Below are 16601 nucleotides of genomic sequence, written 5' to 3'. Positions count from 1 at the left end.
CTAAGGAAAAGAACAAAGCTGGAGGCATCACACTACCTGACTTCAAACTGTATTATAAGGCTATCGTAAACAAAAAGCATGATACTAGTACAAGAACAGACACATAAACCAGTAGAACAGAACAGAAAACTCAGAAATAAAGCCACACACAACCATCTGATCTCTGACTAGGCCAACAAAAACAAGGAATGGAGAAAGGATCTCTTTTCAATAAATGGTCCTGGGATAACTGGCTGGCCATATGCAGAAGACTGAAACTGGACCCTTACCTTTTACCACATACAAAAATTAACTCAAGATTGATCAAAGATTTTAATGTAAATCATCAAACTATAAAAATTCTAGAAGAAACCTAAGAAATGCCCTTCTTGACATTGGTCTTGGCAAAGAATTTCTGGCTAAGTTCTCAAAAGCAGTTGCAACTAAAACAAAACAAGTGGGACCTAATTAAATGAAAGAGCATCTGCACAGCCAAAGAAACTATCAACAGAGTAAACAAATGATGTACAGAATGGAATAAAATATTGACTAATGATGCATCCAACAAACGTTTAATATCCAGAATCTATAAGGAAGTTAAATCAACAAGGAAGAAAAGAAAAACATTTAAAAGTAGGCAAAGGTCAGGAGTTAGAGATCAGCCGGACCAACATGGTGAAACCCCGTCTCTATGAAAAATACAAAAATTAGCTGGGTGTGGTGGTGCGCACCTGTAATCCCAGCTACTCAGGAGGCTGAGGCAGGAAAATCGCTTGAACCCAGGAGGCAGAGGTTTCAGTGAGTGGAGATTGCGCCACTACACTCCAGCCTGGGCAACAGAGTGAGACTCCATCTAAAAAAAAAAAAAAGTGGGCAAAGGACATGAACAGGCACTCCTCAAAAGAAGATATACAAGTGGCCAAGAAACATATGAAAAAATGCTCATCATCACTAATCATCAGAGAAATGCAAATCAAAACCATAATGAGTTACCATCTCATACCAGTCAGAATGGCCATTTTTAAAAAGTCAAAAAACAGATGAGTAGGTTGTGAAAATTTTCTCCAATTTTGTAGGTTGCCTGTTCACTTTGATGGCAGTTTCTTTTGCTGTGCAGAAGCTCTTTAGTTCAATTAGATAGCATTTGTCAATTTTGGCTTTTGTTGCCATTGCTTTTGGTGTTTTAGACACGAAGTCCTTGCCCATGCCTATGTCCTGAATTGTAATGCCTAGGTTTTCTTCTAGGGTTTTTATGGTTTTAGGTCTAACATTTAAGTCTTAAATCCATCTTGAATTAATTTTTGTATAAGGTGTAAGGAAGGGATCCAGTTTCAGCTTTCTACATATGGCTAGCCAGTTTTCCCAGAACCATTTATTAAATAGGGAATCCTTTCCCCATTGCTTGTTTTTCTCAGGTTTGTCAAAGATCAGATAGTTGTAGATATGCGGCATTATTTCTGAGAGCTCGGTTCTGTTCCATTGATCTATATCTGTTTTGGTAGCAGTACCATGCTGTTTTGGTTACTGTAGCCTTGTAGTATAGTTTGAAGTCCGGTAGTGTGATGCCTCCAGCTTTGTTCTTTTGGCTTAGGATTGACTTGGCGATGTGGGCTCTTTTTTGGTTCCATACGAACTTTAAAGTAGTTTTTTCCAATTCTGTGAAGAAAGTCATTGGTAGCTTGATGGGGATGGCATTGAATCTATAAATTACCTTGGGCAGTATGGCCATTTTCACGATATTGATTCTTCCTACCCATGAGCATGGAATGTTCTTCCATTTGTTTGTGTCCTCTTTTATTTCATTGAGTAGTGGTTTGTAGTTCTCCTTGGAGAGGTCCTTCACGATTTACAAGAAAAAAACAAACAACCCCATCAAAAAGTGGGCAAAGGATATGAACAGACACTTCTCAAAAGAAGACATTTATGCATTCAAAAGACACATGAAAAAATGCTCATCATCACTGGCCATTAGAGAAATGCAAATCAAAACCACAATGAGATACCATCTCACACCAGTTAGAATGGCAATCATTAAAAAGTCAGGAAACAACAGGTGCTGGAGAGGATGTGGAGAAATAGGAACACTTTTACACTGTTGGTGGGACTGTAAACTAGTTCAACCATTGTGGAAGTCAGTGTGGTGATTCCTCAGGCATCTAGAACTAGAAATAGCATTTGACCCAGCCATCCCATTACTGGGTATATACCCAAAGGACTATAAATCATGCTGCTATAAAGACACATGCACACGTATGTTTATTGCGGCCCTATTCACAATAGCAAAGACTTGGAACCAACCCAAATGTCCAACAATGATAGACTGGATTAAGAAAATGTGGCACATATACACCATGGAATACTATGCAGCCATAAAAAATGATGAGTTCATGTCCTTTGTAGGGACATGGATGAAATTGGAAATCATCTTCTCAGTAAACTATCGCAAGGACAAAACACCAAACACCGCATGTTCTCACTCATAGGTGGGAATTGAACAATGAGAACACATGGACACAGGAAGGGGAACATCACATTCTGGGGACCGTTGTGGGGTGGGGGGAGGGGGGAGGGATAGCATTAGGAGATATACCTAATGCTAAATGACGAGTTAATGGGTACAGCATACCAGCATGGCACATGTATACATATGTAACTAACCTGCACATTGTGCACATGTACCCTAAAACTTAAAGTATAATAATAATAATAAAATAAAATAAAATAAAAATAAAAAGTCAAAAAACAACAGATAATGGCAAGGCTGTGGAGAAAAGTGAATGCTTACCCAGTGTTGATGGGAATGTAAATTAGTTCAGCCACTGTGGAAAGCAGTTTAGAGATTCCTCAAAGAACTCAAAAGAGAGCTATTATTCAACTCAGCAATCTCATTATTGTGAATATACCCAAAGGAAAATAGATCATTCTACCAAAAAGACATATGCATGCATAATGTTCATCACCACACTATTCACAACAGCAAAGACATGGAATCAGCTTAGGTGCCCACCAATCATTGATTGGATAAAGAAAATATGATACATATACACCACGGAATACTCCACAGCCATAAAAACGGAATGAAATCATGTCCTCTACAGCAACATGGATGAAGCTGGAGGCCATAATCCTAAGCAAACCAATACAGGAACAGAAAACCAAATATCACATGTTATAAGTGGGAGCTAAACATTGAGCACACATGGATATAAACAGAGGAACAACAGACACTGCCAACTACTAGATAGGGGAGGGAGGAAGGGGGATGTGAGTTGAAAAACTACCTATTGGGTACTATGTTCACTACCTGGGTGCAATATACCCATGTAACAAACCTACAGATGTACCCTCTATAACAAAAATATGTCAATTTTTTTAAAAAGACAATTTCCTGTGCTTCGTGTGGTCTTTATAAGTCTTTTGATCACTCAAGAAAACAGTTCTCTCTATTTAAAAAGCTAAGGTTTTTCTATAATTATGTAACTTTCTTTGAAGTATTTTAATTATCACTCTGCTTAAATGACTACTGTTGCCAGTGACCTCTGATCCTATTTTAATTAAGTATTTTAAACCCTTTGACATTTTTTAACCACTTCTCAAAATCAAGCATTAAATTAAGGCCTTTCGACCTCAAACCAACTTTGGAAGTTTCCAAACTGACTTCTGGAATTTCTCAAAGGAATTTTTTCCTCTCTTCTTATAAAAAAGAGAGATGTTAAACTAATTAGGCTTATTTGATGTGTTAAATTGCATGGGAAGCATTGTCAAATAATAAGTGTTGCTGAACCATCTTTAAGTTATATTGCATGAGTATGTTATTAATATGTTTTCCAGAAATTATATGAAATTCCCAGAAACTTGATAGTCTTGACATATTACTATCACTCGTAATTTTAATTTTTTCTGTATATACAGAAAAGGAAACAAAATTTTCTTGTCAATTGCATTATAATTAATTTTCATCAGACATTTAACCATTATCATTTAAAGTCTTGCCATCCACAGACAGTTAATTGTTTTACTTTGGTATTTTCCTGAAAGCTATTGAAAACAACTATAAACCTAAATTTTTCAACTTTGAGGGGATTCATGGAAAGAACTCTGACAACATAGGCTTCTGATAACCTTAGGTTCACACAATTAGATTAGATAAGAATTTCTAGAATGCTAATGAATAAATTGATTGGTTCATAAAACCACTAACCCCACATCAAGCGGAACACCAATTAATTGGTTGCTAAGGAAATGCTTTGGCAGGTTTTCATACTAAGTCCGCCAGTACTGAAATTGTTAAGATATACAATTTGAATGAGCTCCATAAGATTGATCCAAGTCAAATTACCTATGATGAACTATTTCATAAACAATGCTTTGTGCCCGAATTGGAGAAATCAACTGGTATTTAAAAGGATGTAAATTCAATGTTAAGTGTGGGCTAATGGAGGGCTTGGACAGTTGCTTGGTCCTTCCTGAGTCCTTAAAGCTTTAATTATTAGAAGCTCTGTACTCCTTAACTCATCATAGGAGAGATAAAATAATCCCAATTATTTTAAAAAATACTGGCAGGCTGTCTGTTCTAAAATTCCTAAAATGGTTTATAACCACTGTCTGGTTTGTCAAACCCATAATTTTGACAAGACAAAAAAACACTCAGATGATACATTTCCGGCACCTGCTGGATCATTTGAATACTTACAGATGGACATCACTCAATTCCTACCTTCAATGAATAGTTTCTGGATGTACAGAAGCCTTCCCGTCATGCAGGAAGGTTGCTGATATAACAGTAGCTAAAAGGTTATCATGAAATGTGTTTGCTTTATGGAATATTCCTGGAGAAATTTCCAGTGGTAGAGGCGCTCATTTCACCGGACAAGTTATAAAGCAGTTAAATAAGTTATTACAAACACAATGGTATTAGGCAAAGCTAACTGAATTGACTGTATTGCCTTGTTCAAAGGTATTACTGATTGATGGCAGTCAGATCCACCCCCCTTGGAAAACACAGATTGACCCCTTATAAAATAGTTACCGGAAGGTGTATGGCCCTAATAATAGAACCTCATGAATCTCACACTTTTATAAGTTCTGACATGACTTAATATTGAAAGATTTTAATGCATTATGCTAAAGTATATTTTTACCAGTTAAAAGAAACCCTTTGTGACCCACCAGCTGATGACAACTAGATCTTTCATGATCTAGAACCCACTGAATGGGTCTTTTGGAAGCAACACCAGAGAAAGACTGCCCTCGAGACTCACTGAAAAAGATCATACCAAGTTCTTCCCACCACCCACACTACTGCAAAATTTCAGGGCCTCAAGCCTTGGATCCCTATATCTCAACTCAAGAGAGCCCCTCCAGACTCTTGGGACAGTAAATCCACTGGAGATCTCAAGGTAAAGCTGACTAGGGAAGCTTTTCTCCAGAAGCAAATGGCATCCTAGATGTGGACAGCTTTCCCAAGATCACAGGTCAAGACTGTTCTCCTCTGTCACTATGAAATCTTTGTTCCCTTTCCTCTTTGTTTTCTTTTCTGTTTATATATGGCAAGATAATGTGATAATTAAGATTTCATAATTGATAGCTTTTGCAGGGAACTAGACTGAATGTTGACTATGTCATGTTAAACCTGAATCCCTATATGATCTTAGAGATATTCTAGTTCACCATGTAACAAATTTCACTAATATTCCAAGGGTGACTATTTGTTCAAATTGCACATCTGGGCTAAGCGCAGTGGCTCACGCCTGTAATCCCAGCACTTTGGAAGGCAGAGGTGGGTGGATTACCTGAGGTCAGGAGTTCGAGAACAACCTGGCCAACATGGTGAAACCCCATCTCCACTAAAAATACAAAAATTAGCCAGGCGTAGTGGCACACGCCTGTAATCCTAGCTACTCAGGAGGCTGAGGCAGGAGAATTGCTTGAGCTGAGGAGGCGGAGATTGCACTGAGCTGAGATCATGCCACCACACTCCAGCCTGACAGACAGAGCGAGACTCTGTCTCAAAAAAAAATTGCACATCTGGTTCTTTCCACATGATTAGGTTTTTAGATTCATATATTCAGACTCTTGTTTAAATCTAATAGTAGGAAAAACCTATATTGAGGGTTTTGCAGCTAAATTATGCCAGAAACTAAGAAAACCAAAAGAAAGATAAGTTGACAGTTTGTAGACAACTTTATAACCCTAATCCCTTCTTACTGGTAAGAAGTAATCTACCATACAATGATTCAATAATGGACCCTTGGATAAATATTACCAGTGCTTCCCAACTGGTGATTTCTAACACACAAAGTATCACACAAGGAACTGTCTCTTGTGCCCCTCCAGGATATATTTTTATCTGTGGAGGATTTAATGATCAACCATATGTGTGGGCAACTCCTTGTCTCAAGTGGAAAATAAGGGACCAATGTGGATTAGAGATTCTAACAGTACCACTGTCACTTCATAAGCAACTGGAAACTGAACATTGTTCTGTATCCCTTAATTTGTGCCATGGATTAACGAGAAATGGTGCTTGCTTTGGCAGCACATATACTAAAATTGGAACGATACAGAGGAGGTTAGAATGGCCTCCGTGCAAGGATGACATGGAAATTCATGAAGCGTTCCGTATTTAAAAATAAAAATAATAAAGAGGAATTTTCCGGCAGGCTTAAATCACTCTAAATGGGCATCTTTTGTAGAATGGTTCTTCTTTGGCTTGGCATAAATGTATATAGAGTTATTATCAGAAATCTGTCTCAAATATTAGCTACTATAGCTGACTCTATTGCAAAGGCTATCGTTGCCCAGAATCCTTTATAAATTCTCTTGCTAACATTGTTTTAGACTGTTTTGGACTACTCGATGAACATGGGAATATGTATGCTGCCCTTTCATAAATATGTCTGATATGGTAGAAACTCAGTTTTAAAAAGTAAACAAACAAGTTACTTGGTTAAAACAAGTAGATTCCTCTTCTGGCTCATTTTTTTGATTCATTTTATTATAATTGTTTTGGTTCATGGTGGCCTCTGTTAAGGAATACACTTCACTCTCTTAGTATTATCCTCCTGATAACCATCACAATAGTCTCCCTGGTGTTCTGTATTCTCTCAAGTGTCTTAAATGCTCATATACAGCCATCTGTTGTACATCAAATGGTCTCATTACTGTTAAAACAACAAAAACACAAAGAGAACATAAGGAATCATTCAACTAGCCTGATGCCATGAATTATGTATTTCATACCAAGACCAAAAAAGTCCATGACGATGGTGACAGAGTGGCATCAATGCCCAATTTTGAGAGACTGACTAATATGGAGAAATTGTTAAATTAACTTAAATTTGGCCTGAAGCTGCCTCCATACCTTGCATTCCTGTGCAGCAAACCTCACCCTAACGTAGTATGTAAACAAACCAATACACAGAAGAAATAGCTGAGTTTCAGCCAATCACAGGCAGCCAAATCATCACACCATGCCCAAATAAGGCAAATGCCTAGCTATAGCTAATCAAATGATTTCTCTGGTTTGCTTTTGTGTCCATCCTATAAAAGCTCATTGCTCAGGTTGCTGGGCAGAAAGAGCTCTCTGAACTTCTTCTAGTTCTGAAGTTTGCCTAATTCAAGAAATTTTTTGTGTGTGTGCTCAAATAAACTTTGGTAAATTTAATTTATTTAAAGTTTTTATTTTAACAGTTATAATACTAAAATTTGGAGACATTTGTGCATTAAAATAGCATTCCTTTCAGGAATTTATCCCCAAACTGCAATGCTGCTTTTCACATCCTATTGTCATTTTTAAACTGTGTTAAAGAAATATTAAATTCTATACATTTTATATCAACTTCTTTATTTTTTGTGAATGAGCATAATTATGTTTTCTGGGTTACCTTGCCATATGGATGCATGCTCTCTGAGTGACATTTATTGTTGGTCTGACAATCACCTGCTTACAATCTTTCAAGTGGAAGGAGAGATGCAGAACAACAGAGGTGGGTAAAAGTTGTGTGTCTGTTTCCTGCATTGATATTAAGTGCCTGATTTCCTGTAATTAAATAAATATATATTTAGACTATTGAAGGAAAAACCAGAAAAGAGCCTTCAATAACAGGCCTCAAAGTGAAATGTCCAAAGGAAATAGCCAAACTCCCCATTGCCTTCTGGGTAGAACTTTAAAAAGAAGAAAGATATCTGTTGTTAGCATTAAGCAAGGGCTATGTGAAATCGACAGGAAGAGAGAACACTGAAAGATTAAATTAATCCAAGATCTGTGTCTTGTGCTTCTTAAGTTATTCTTCCTATTTCCATTTTACATGTTTATCCTCAAGAAAAACTATTTGTTTTGCATTTACTGTGTTCTTTAATAAACACAGCCAGATGCAATCACTCACATCTGTAATCCCAGTAATTCAGGTGGCTGAGGTAGGATGATCACTTAATGCCAGGAGCTTGAAACCAGCCTGGGCAACATAGCAAGATCCCATCTCTAAAAAACAATTTTAAAATTAGCCCAGCCTGGTGTCATGCCTATATTCTCAACTGCTTGCGAGCCTGGAGCGGGAAGAGCATTTGAGTCCAGGAGATTGAGGCTGCAGTGAGCTATGATTGCACCACTGCACTCCAGCCTGGTGACAGAATGAAACCCCAATCTCAAAAAACACAAAAAATAAACAAAAACCTCTGATTTTTTCTAAGGATTTAATTATGATAGACAAGTCACTCAAAGATTTAGACACAACAAATTATGATTTGACACAACAAAGAAATACAGTTTTTAGTCTGATTTTAACTCAGCAATATGAAAAGCATTACTTTCTTTCTCTAAGCTGTCTTTAAAGTAAAAAGCTAATGTTTTTGATGAAATGTAATGCGTTGGTCTAAGAAATTCTTATTACAATATCTGTAAGTATATTCTGTTTTCTTAACTTTGTCCTTGAGAAATATTTAATAGTGACTTTTATTGCTAAAATAACTTTCATGAAAAATGTATTGACTTTAACTGACCCAAAATTAATATTGCCCTAAGTCTATACAGCTATCAAAAAATGTTTTCCTTCACTAAGATTATCCCTTGAAGGTTGCAATAAAAGACTTGATGTTAACTTCTAAGGTTTTGAAAATCTGTAACCCAAACTGTAACATTTGATGGATTAATAGTATCTCCTCCTTTCACCATCCCAGTTAGCCAATGACAGATTGCCTTTGAAATGCCGAGGCTTTAAAGAAATGAAGAACAACCCAAATTCAGTGTTCTTAACCCCACCTTTGATTGTTATTATCAAATTTTAAATCCTAAAAGGATTTGATTTTAAAAATTAATCCTTGTATTAACATTGGCAATCAAAGCACTTACAACCTTAAAAGACAAAAGAAGAGCATTCTCAGAAGCCTGAATTTAAAACAAAAACAAAAACAAAAAAATCCCTGCAATGTTTAAGGCTAAAAGGAACTTCAAAAATTATTCTGTCCTACTTTTTATTTTAAAATGAAAAAGCTTCCGTTATTAATTCGCTGGATTGACAACTTAAAATGCTCTTCCTTCATACCCTACCATATCTCCATTAAATAAGCATTCTTCCAGTGGACCTCAAATATTATGCATCAAAATCTTCCAAGTTGCTTGTTTAAAATGCATATCCCTATTATCATCAACTATCATTATCATTATCATCAATAACTCTGACTCAGTAAATGCAGATTGGGTGCAGTGGCTCATGCCTGTAATCCCAGCACTTTCGGAGGCCAAGGCAGGCAGATCGCTTGAGGTCAGGAGTTCGAGACCAGCCTGGCCAACATGATGAAACCCCGTCTCTACTAAAAACACAAAAATTAGCCAGGCATGGTGGCACACGCCTGTAATCCCAGCTACTCGGGAGGCTGAAGTAGGAGGATCACTTGAACCTAGGAGGCAGATGTTACAGTGAGCCAAGATCCCATCACTGCCCTCAAGACTGGGCAACAGAACAAGACTCCATCGCAAAATAAAACAAAATAAAATAATGAAAAAGCTTCCCTTATTAATTCACTGGATTGACATTTTAAGTGCTGTTCTTCATAGCCTACCATATCTCCATTAAATAAGCATCCTTCCAGTGGACCTCAAATTTTATACATCAGAATCTTCCAAGTTGCTTGTTTAAAATGCATATCCCTAGACATTAGCAACAATAACTCCAACTCAGTAAATCCACATAGACCCAAGGAATCTGTATTTTCAACAAGCATCCTTCGTGACTCTAGGACAGGTGGTCCATGGAACAAACTTTGAGGCATGATGCTAGGCAATAATATAAACAGGCCATGTACTTAATATTTAGCCTGTCAGTGGAAACATTTTGTCTAAAATTTGAACAACTCCAAAGGCAAAAGATGTACTTGAGAAAGGCAGGGTTGAATAAGAGTCATTTTACAATAACATGTTTTTGAAACTCTGTTTCATTACTTAGGAGAATACCAATAAATGGAGGTAAAGGCAGTGAGGGAGGAGATCCTTTGTCATTATATTGTACAACCCGAGGACATTTTCCTAGAATTTTGGAAGTGCACTTTAAGAGACTGCATAAAACGTGGGGGAAATGTCAAGCCACATTATGCTCTTAAAAGCAAAACAAGAAAAAAACCAGCTTCTAAATAGGTACTGAAGAATGCCATGCAGTATTATGATTTTCATTTCTAATAATATAAATGAACATCTTGAGTTTAGTTAGTATTTTTTTCAAATTCTTTTAGAGATAGTGTTCTTTTTGCTGAGGTAAATGTAGATGAATAAGAAATGGCAGAACTTATTCTTAAGTGATATGAAATAATGTGAAATAATGCTTTTATCTATAAAGCACAGGGTTTTTTAAAAAAAACCATTTGAAATAAATTAGTGTGATTCTATTTTTAAACACTTGTATTTATATAAATTCATATGACAGCTAAAGCCTTACCCCAAATGTCATAAACTCTACTGGGTTTGCAGATTGCTTTCTATTAGTGCATTAGTGCATTTCTTTTCAATGAAACTGGTCTTGCTTTTCAATTGTTAGATTTAACAATTTTAGGTAAAAATCAGTGGTCTTATTTTTTATTGTTTTTCATTAAAAGGTCAAAATATTTCATAGTTTAAGAAAGAAAGTAAATGGAACAAACCAAATGACTTTAATTTTGATACTTATAAAAATCACAAATGGATCAGTTTAGGTATATAAAAACATTAGACACTCGTATTATTTACAGCCTTCCCCAACTGGACAAAATCTAGACCCATAGAATTGACACAGGATAAATTCAGGGAGGCCTACCTACTCCTAGATGGAGCTGCCCAGGAAAATCAGAGGGCCCCGATGGGACCCACCACTCTGAAAACAATGCTTAGTTCCTTCAATCAGCAGCAATCCCAGCAATGCAAACCACTGAAGACAGTCCTGAGGTGTGTACAGCCCCAATGTGTGGATGCCTGATTTGAGTTCACAGTAGGAAGGATGATCACCAATCAATGTCACAATGGTCAAATTCCAGGGGTGTTCCTCATCTATAAATAACCAATCCTGGGGGGTGGTGGTCCCAAACAGGCTTCAGGACTATAAGCAGTGGCTCTGAAGCACAGAAAAGGATTTGTTTCTAATACTAGACACAACACACCCAATATGAAGTTCTACAAGGACCCTCTGAGAACTAGTAAGCCTGGTGGCTGCACGTCATTGCCAAATTTACTTGTAATAGTCTATTGACACGCACTAGAGATTCAAGATTGCAAAACTCAACCCGCTTACTTGGTTTGTTTAAATACTTTTGCATAAAAAAGAAACATATGAGGAAATTTCAAATGTTCCGTTTTATAGTACAATCAGTTCGGAAAGTACTTGCCTCAAAGTTACTATCAGGCCTATTAGTGGTTAAGAATTTGCGGCCGGGCACGGTGGCTCACGCCTGTCATCCCAGCACTTTGGGAGGCTGACGTGGGCGGATCACAAGGTCAGGAGATGGAGAACATCCTGGCCAACATGGAGAAACCCCATCTCTACTAAAAATACAAAAATTAGCTGGGCGTGGTGGCACGCGCCAGTAGTCACAGCTACCCGGGAGGCTGAGGCAGGAGAATTGCTTGAACCTGGGAGGCGGAGGTTGCAGTGAGCTGAGATTGTGCCATTCATTGCACTCCAGCCTGGCAATGAAGTGAGACTCTGTCTCAAAAAAAAAAAATTGCATATTTCTTCCTTTTGGCATGAATCCTCATACTAAAGGCTGCATGACAAAATCTCAGAGGTAAAAACTAGCTTTACTTCTAGAAAACAGCTGGAGGGAGGAAAGGGGGGTGAGTAACAGTGAAATAACGAACAATTATAATAACTTTCATTATTGAAAATCTACTAGGAGAAAAGCTCTGATAGTCACTTTTTCAACATTCATTATTTCAAATCCCTATAAAAACAAAATACATGTTATACTCTCTTAAGAAAAACGGGTCAGAGAAATGAAATAATTTGCTGAAGGAAATGGACAAAGATTTGAATAGAAGATGCCAAAGTCTACACACTTTCCACTATTTAAAACCTTATCTAGTCTTCCATTGAGAGAAAATAATCATATCATCACATTAAAATTTGCATTTGTGTACAAATAGTTTATGTGAATATGTATACGTATTATAGAAATAGAGATGGATAAAGACACTGAAAATAATTGAGAATAAGCCAAGAAAAGGAGCATCTATCCCAATACCCCTGGTCCTAGTTCTGCCCTGGATTTAACAGTCAGAAAATCACTCCACTTTCTGGGGTCCTGTTTCTTCATCTGTAAAATGGAATTAATAAGCAAGAATTTACTTCTCCTCAAAAAAGGATAGGGGCATGTTAAAAAGACACAGGAGCCAATCTGAAGGAATCCCATTAGCCAAAGTTGGAACAATTTGAGCAACAAAATAAACAGTGACGGTACTGGGTGTAACCCATATAATATTTTAAAATCCATGAGTTCATACTAATATAAATAAATAACTGAAAAAATACATGGATGGAGGAGAAGCAGCAGCTCTTCCTTACAGTGGAATACCAATTAGTAAATACAGAAAGAATGAGAGAAATATATAATCACAATTAGGTAAAGAATAGAGAGTAAGAATCGCCACAGGCAACTTCCACTGAAAGAGACTAAAATTAATGAGTGAAGATTTGAAAAGAAACAGGCTATTATTAATAGAAAACTCTCAAACTATCTTACCCAGGATATTTATCAATTTCAAAGGGAAAAAATAGTAACTTTACAGTGAAAAACCCCACAAGACAGAACCTTAACCAAGTGATCAAAGTTAACATCATCAGTAATAAGATACAGCTGGTACCCCTTAATATGATGTACTGAGAAGAATACAATACTACTATTGTAGTAGTCTTGCCAAGAATATGTAACCTCAATCTAATCGTGATAAAACATTAGACAAACCCAAACTGAGAGACATTCTACAAAATAGCTTGCCAGTTACCCATCAAAAGTGTCAAATTCATAAAAAACAAGGCAGGAAAGGGAAATTGTCACAGATTAGAGGAGACTAAAGAAATAGAACTAAATGCAATGTAGAATCCTGGATTGGATCCTAGAATAGACCAAAGGCATAAAGGGGAAAACTAGTAAAATATTAATTTTCCTAGTTTTGATAATTATACTATGATTATATAAGTTGTTAAAATTAGGGAATGTATTTAACTGCAAACATATTACAATTAAAGGTGAAGTACTGGGTTCCTAAATCACATCCCATGCTTTTCTACCTCTGAGCCTTTTATCACATCATTCCATTTAGCTGAAATGTCCTTGCTCTATTCTTCTTGGCCAAATCTTTCCCGTACTGCGAACTCAAATAGAATGCTAGCCCCTTCATGGTTCCCATGGTCAGAAGTCATTTCTCTCTCCTATTACCCCCACAGCACTTTAACCATACCCTTCCCATAACACATACCACACTCCCCCTTGTATTTTAGCAACTGATATAAATGACTCATTAATCCTACCTGACAATTCATTAAATATTATCATATTATCTCTGTTATGCCACACAATGACTATAATTGTATCTGACACAGATCTGGGGCTCAGTAATGGCTTTTGGAAAGTCCCTTGATTACAATTGCCATTGTGAACTTCAAGTTCATAAGGCATCAATAAATAATCCAGATTGCCAACGTATTCATACGCAATGAGAGCTAGAACCGCCAAGGCAATAGGGAACTCATCTCAGGTTAGCCAGCATATTTTTTCCTATTAGAGGAGACATATATGGAAAGCTAAATTAGGATCAGAAGGTTGCCTGGGAAGCAAGGAGAACAAGTTGGGCAATTTTCATGAATAAGAGCAACAGGCTAAATGGCTTGATCATAAAACTACACTCACTACAGGGCCAGACTCTCTTGTTCTCAGCTCTGGGCCTCATCTTTGCTTAGTGCTCCACCAATAATGACAAATTTTTCCTTTATGACTATTTGTCTATTTCCACACTAACTATTCTCTCATTTTGAATTTTTAAAATTATTTATTTTGCCATTCTCAGCCCTGGCTGCATTTTAGAATCACCTGGAGAACTCTCAAAACCCTGATGCCTGGGCCATTCCCGAGGATCAATTAAATCAGACTTTCCAGAGGTGGGCCTCAGGCCTCAGGATTTTTGATAGCTCTTCAGGTGATTCTAAGATGCAGCCAATGTTGAGAACTAGTACTACATTGATAAAATTTTTATTTACCTATGTTAATGTCACCAAGCAGAAAATAGAGAAGTCCAACATTTCCTGCCTTTTTCCCTATCATATGTTCTCTCCACCACAACCACTACCACCACCCTCTCCTGAAGATATGTGATCTCACCCATTCTCTAGTGTGTCTACTAATTTAATGCCTAGGTTTCTGGAGATGCTTTGTCTTCACCCAAATGGAAGGCTTTCAGGCAGTATCTCACAGGTCTCCAGTGCAGCACATTGTTAGGTATATCAGCACAGTAAGGTAGGACAAAATACTTTTAACATATACAACAGGTAGAAGGATTCAATATTTTATCATTACCATTGGTGTTTGACAGAAATGAGGTGGGAGGCAGCTGGAACCAAGAGGTAAAGAATACATCAAAAAATATCTTGAGTGCTAACTTCTTTGTGGTTCACTATGTGGGTCCACGATGTGATAGAAAAATGAATCAGAAAAAGATCAATCCCACATGCTGAGAATCTGACATGGCTCATATGATGTAAACTGTGCTTTGTACCATGAGAGATAAAGATTCTGTGAGAGTTGAGGGGATTGGGATTGGGGTGGGGAGTGATTTCTAGCCAGGAGTTTATGAGAGGCTTTGTTTATGGGAAAGGAACCTTGTTTATTGGAAACTTTGATTATGAGAGAGGAGGTGGCATTTAAGCTGGGCCTGGGAGTCAGGGTAAGATTTGAAGATGTGGGACTAGGAGGAAGGGCATTCTCAGAGGATATGGCCTAAGCAAAGATGAAAAGGTGTGAAACTGTGGAGGATGGGCAGTAGTTCCATTTCCTTCCTACATGGAGGAAAATAGAAGACACCAATATTTGAAATATTCTGCCATTCTGGTAGTTTTGGAACTATTCCCCATCAAAGATTTGGTTAAATCTTGACCAGAAATTATGAGAGTTCAGTTGTCTGCTGTTTTACACTCATAATCTGATGTATGTGTCCAAAGGGTTAGGTAGTAGATGCAGAAGCCTCACTAATGCATTTATATATTTCAGTCTTGAAAGGCCCCCAATTAAATTACAGAAGAGGGAACCTGGAGATAAAGAGATAAGCCATTTCAATGGTAGTGATAGCATTTTTCTATGAGGTGCAATTTTGGTCACCTGCCATTTCCTATACTATTATTTTACCTTAATAAAAAGGATAACACCAGCCCTGTGCCAGTTAAGAGTAAATTTGGGTCTGATGATGAGAAATATCTCTGTTAACAAGAACAGAGCAATCTGTGCAAGTCACTCCTCAGGAGTCCAGGGAAGTGGCAACCTGCCAGCTCAGTGGCACACAGAGCCCAGGCGGCCCCACAGCTGTCTCTCAGCACTGCCAGCAGCCATCACCATGGCAACAGCCCCTCCCGGGAGAGCAGCTCAGCCCACTGAAACCACCCATCATTTAAAAATCAACACAGATGATTCCGGATGAGATCCTGTGCAACAACAACAAAAATCTTATAGAACTGTCCCTTCTAAGAATGTAATTCAGACAATATAGACTGTGAATTAGATGGGTGATTCTCAAAATTCAGTATGCTTTGGGCTCATTTGGCAGGCTTGTCAAAACACAGATTGCCAGAACCCCACCCCCAGAATTTCTGATTCAATGCAGCTGGCTGGGGCAGAGGCAAAGAATTTGTATTTCTAGCAAGTTCCCAAGTGATGCTGATGATACTGGTCTGGGGTCACACTTTGAGAACCACTGGGTTTCATACTAGCATTGTATCACTGTTGATTTCCTGATTTTGATTACTGTACTATGGTTACATAAAAGAATGTCCTTGGTCTTAGAAAATACTCACAGCTGTATTATATTTAGGACAAAGGAGCATCATGTCTGAAACTTATTCTCAAATGGTTCATTAAAAAATGTAGATAGAAAGATAAAGCAAATGTGGAAAAATAAC

At 37.4% G+C, this 16601-nt stretch overlaps 1 protein-coding gene and 1 non-coding gene across 51 annotated transcripts in view; one reads left to right on the top strand and one right to left on the bottom strand.

Moving 5' to 3' along the window:
• Positions 1 to 16601, bottom strand: part of NEK11 (NIMA related kinase 11) — a 323630-nt gene that overhangs the window by 250430 nt on the left and 56599 nt on the right. For 8 of the 50 annotated variants that reach the window (XM_063807178.1, XM_063807173.1, XM_063807174.1 and 5 more), the window contains 2 exons: positions 7866 to 8020; positions 6925 to 7142 (listed from right to left, as the gene is read on the bottom strand). The exons of 26 other annotated variants lie outside the window; for them this stretch is intronic. In XM_063807178.1, coding sequence (XP_063663248.1) covers positions 6925 to 6996 — 72 coding nt within the window. In that variant the 5' untranslated portion in view covers positions 6997 to 7142; positions 7866 to 8020. Of the gene's footprint in view, positions 1 to 1690; positions 1817 to 6924; positions 7143 to 7865; positions 8021 to 16601 lie in introns of all 50 variants that reach the window. 16 more of the 50 variants (XM_054681001.1, XM_063807185.1, XM_054680999.1 and 13 more) reach the window with 3 other exon arrangements.
• Positions 6502 to 6608, top strand: LOC112208742 (U6 spliceosomal RNA). The gene has a single exon (XR_002943318.1). It is a non-coding gene; the product is annotated as a U6 spliceosomal RNA (small nuclear RNA).

The sequence above is a fragment of the Pan troglodytes genome, chromosome 2, assembly GCF_028858775.2.
Source record: "Pan troglodytes isolate AG18354 chromosome 2, NHGRI_mPanTro3-v2.0_pri, whole genome shotgun sequence".
Lineage (NCBI taxonomy): Eukaryota > Metazoa > Chordata > Mammalia > Primates > Hominidae > Pan > Pan troglodytes.
Note: the sequence above shows the minus strand (reverse complement) of the source record. Positions and strands in the feature narration are given on the sequence as shown.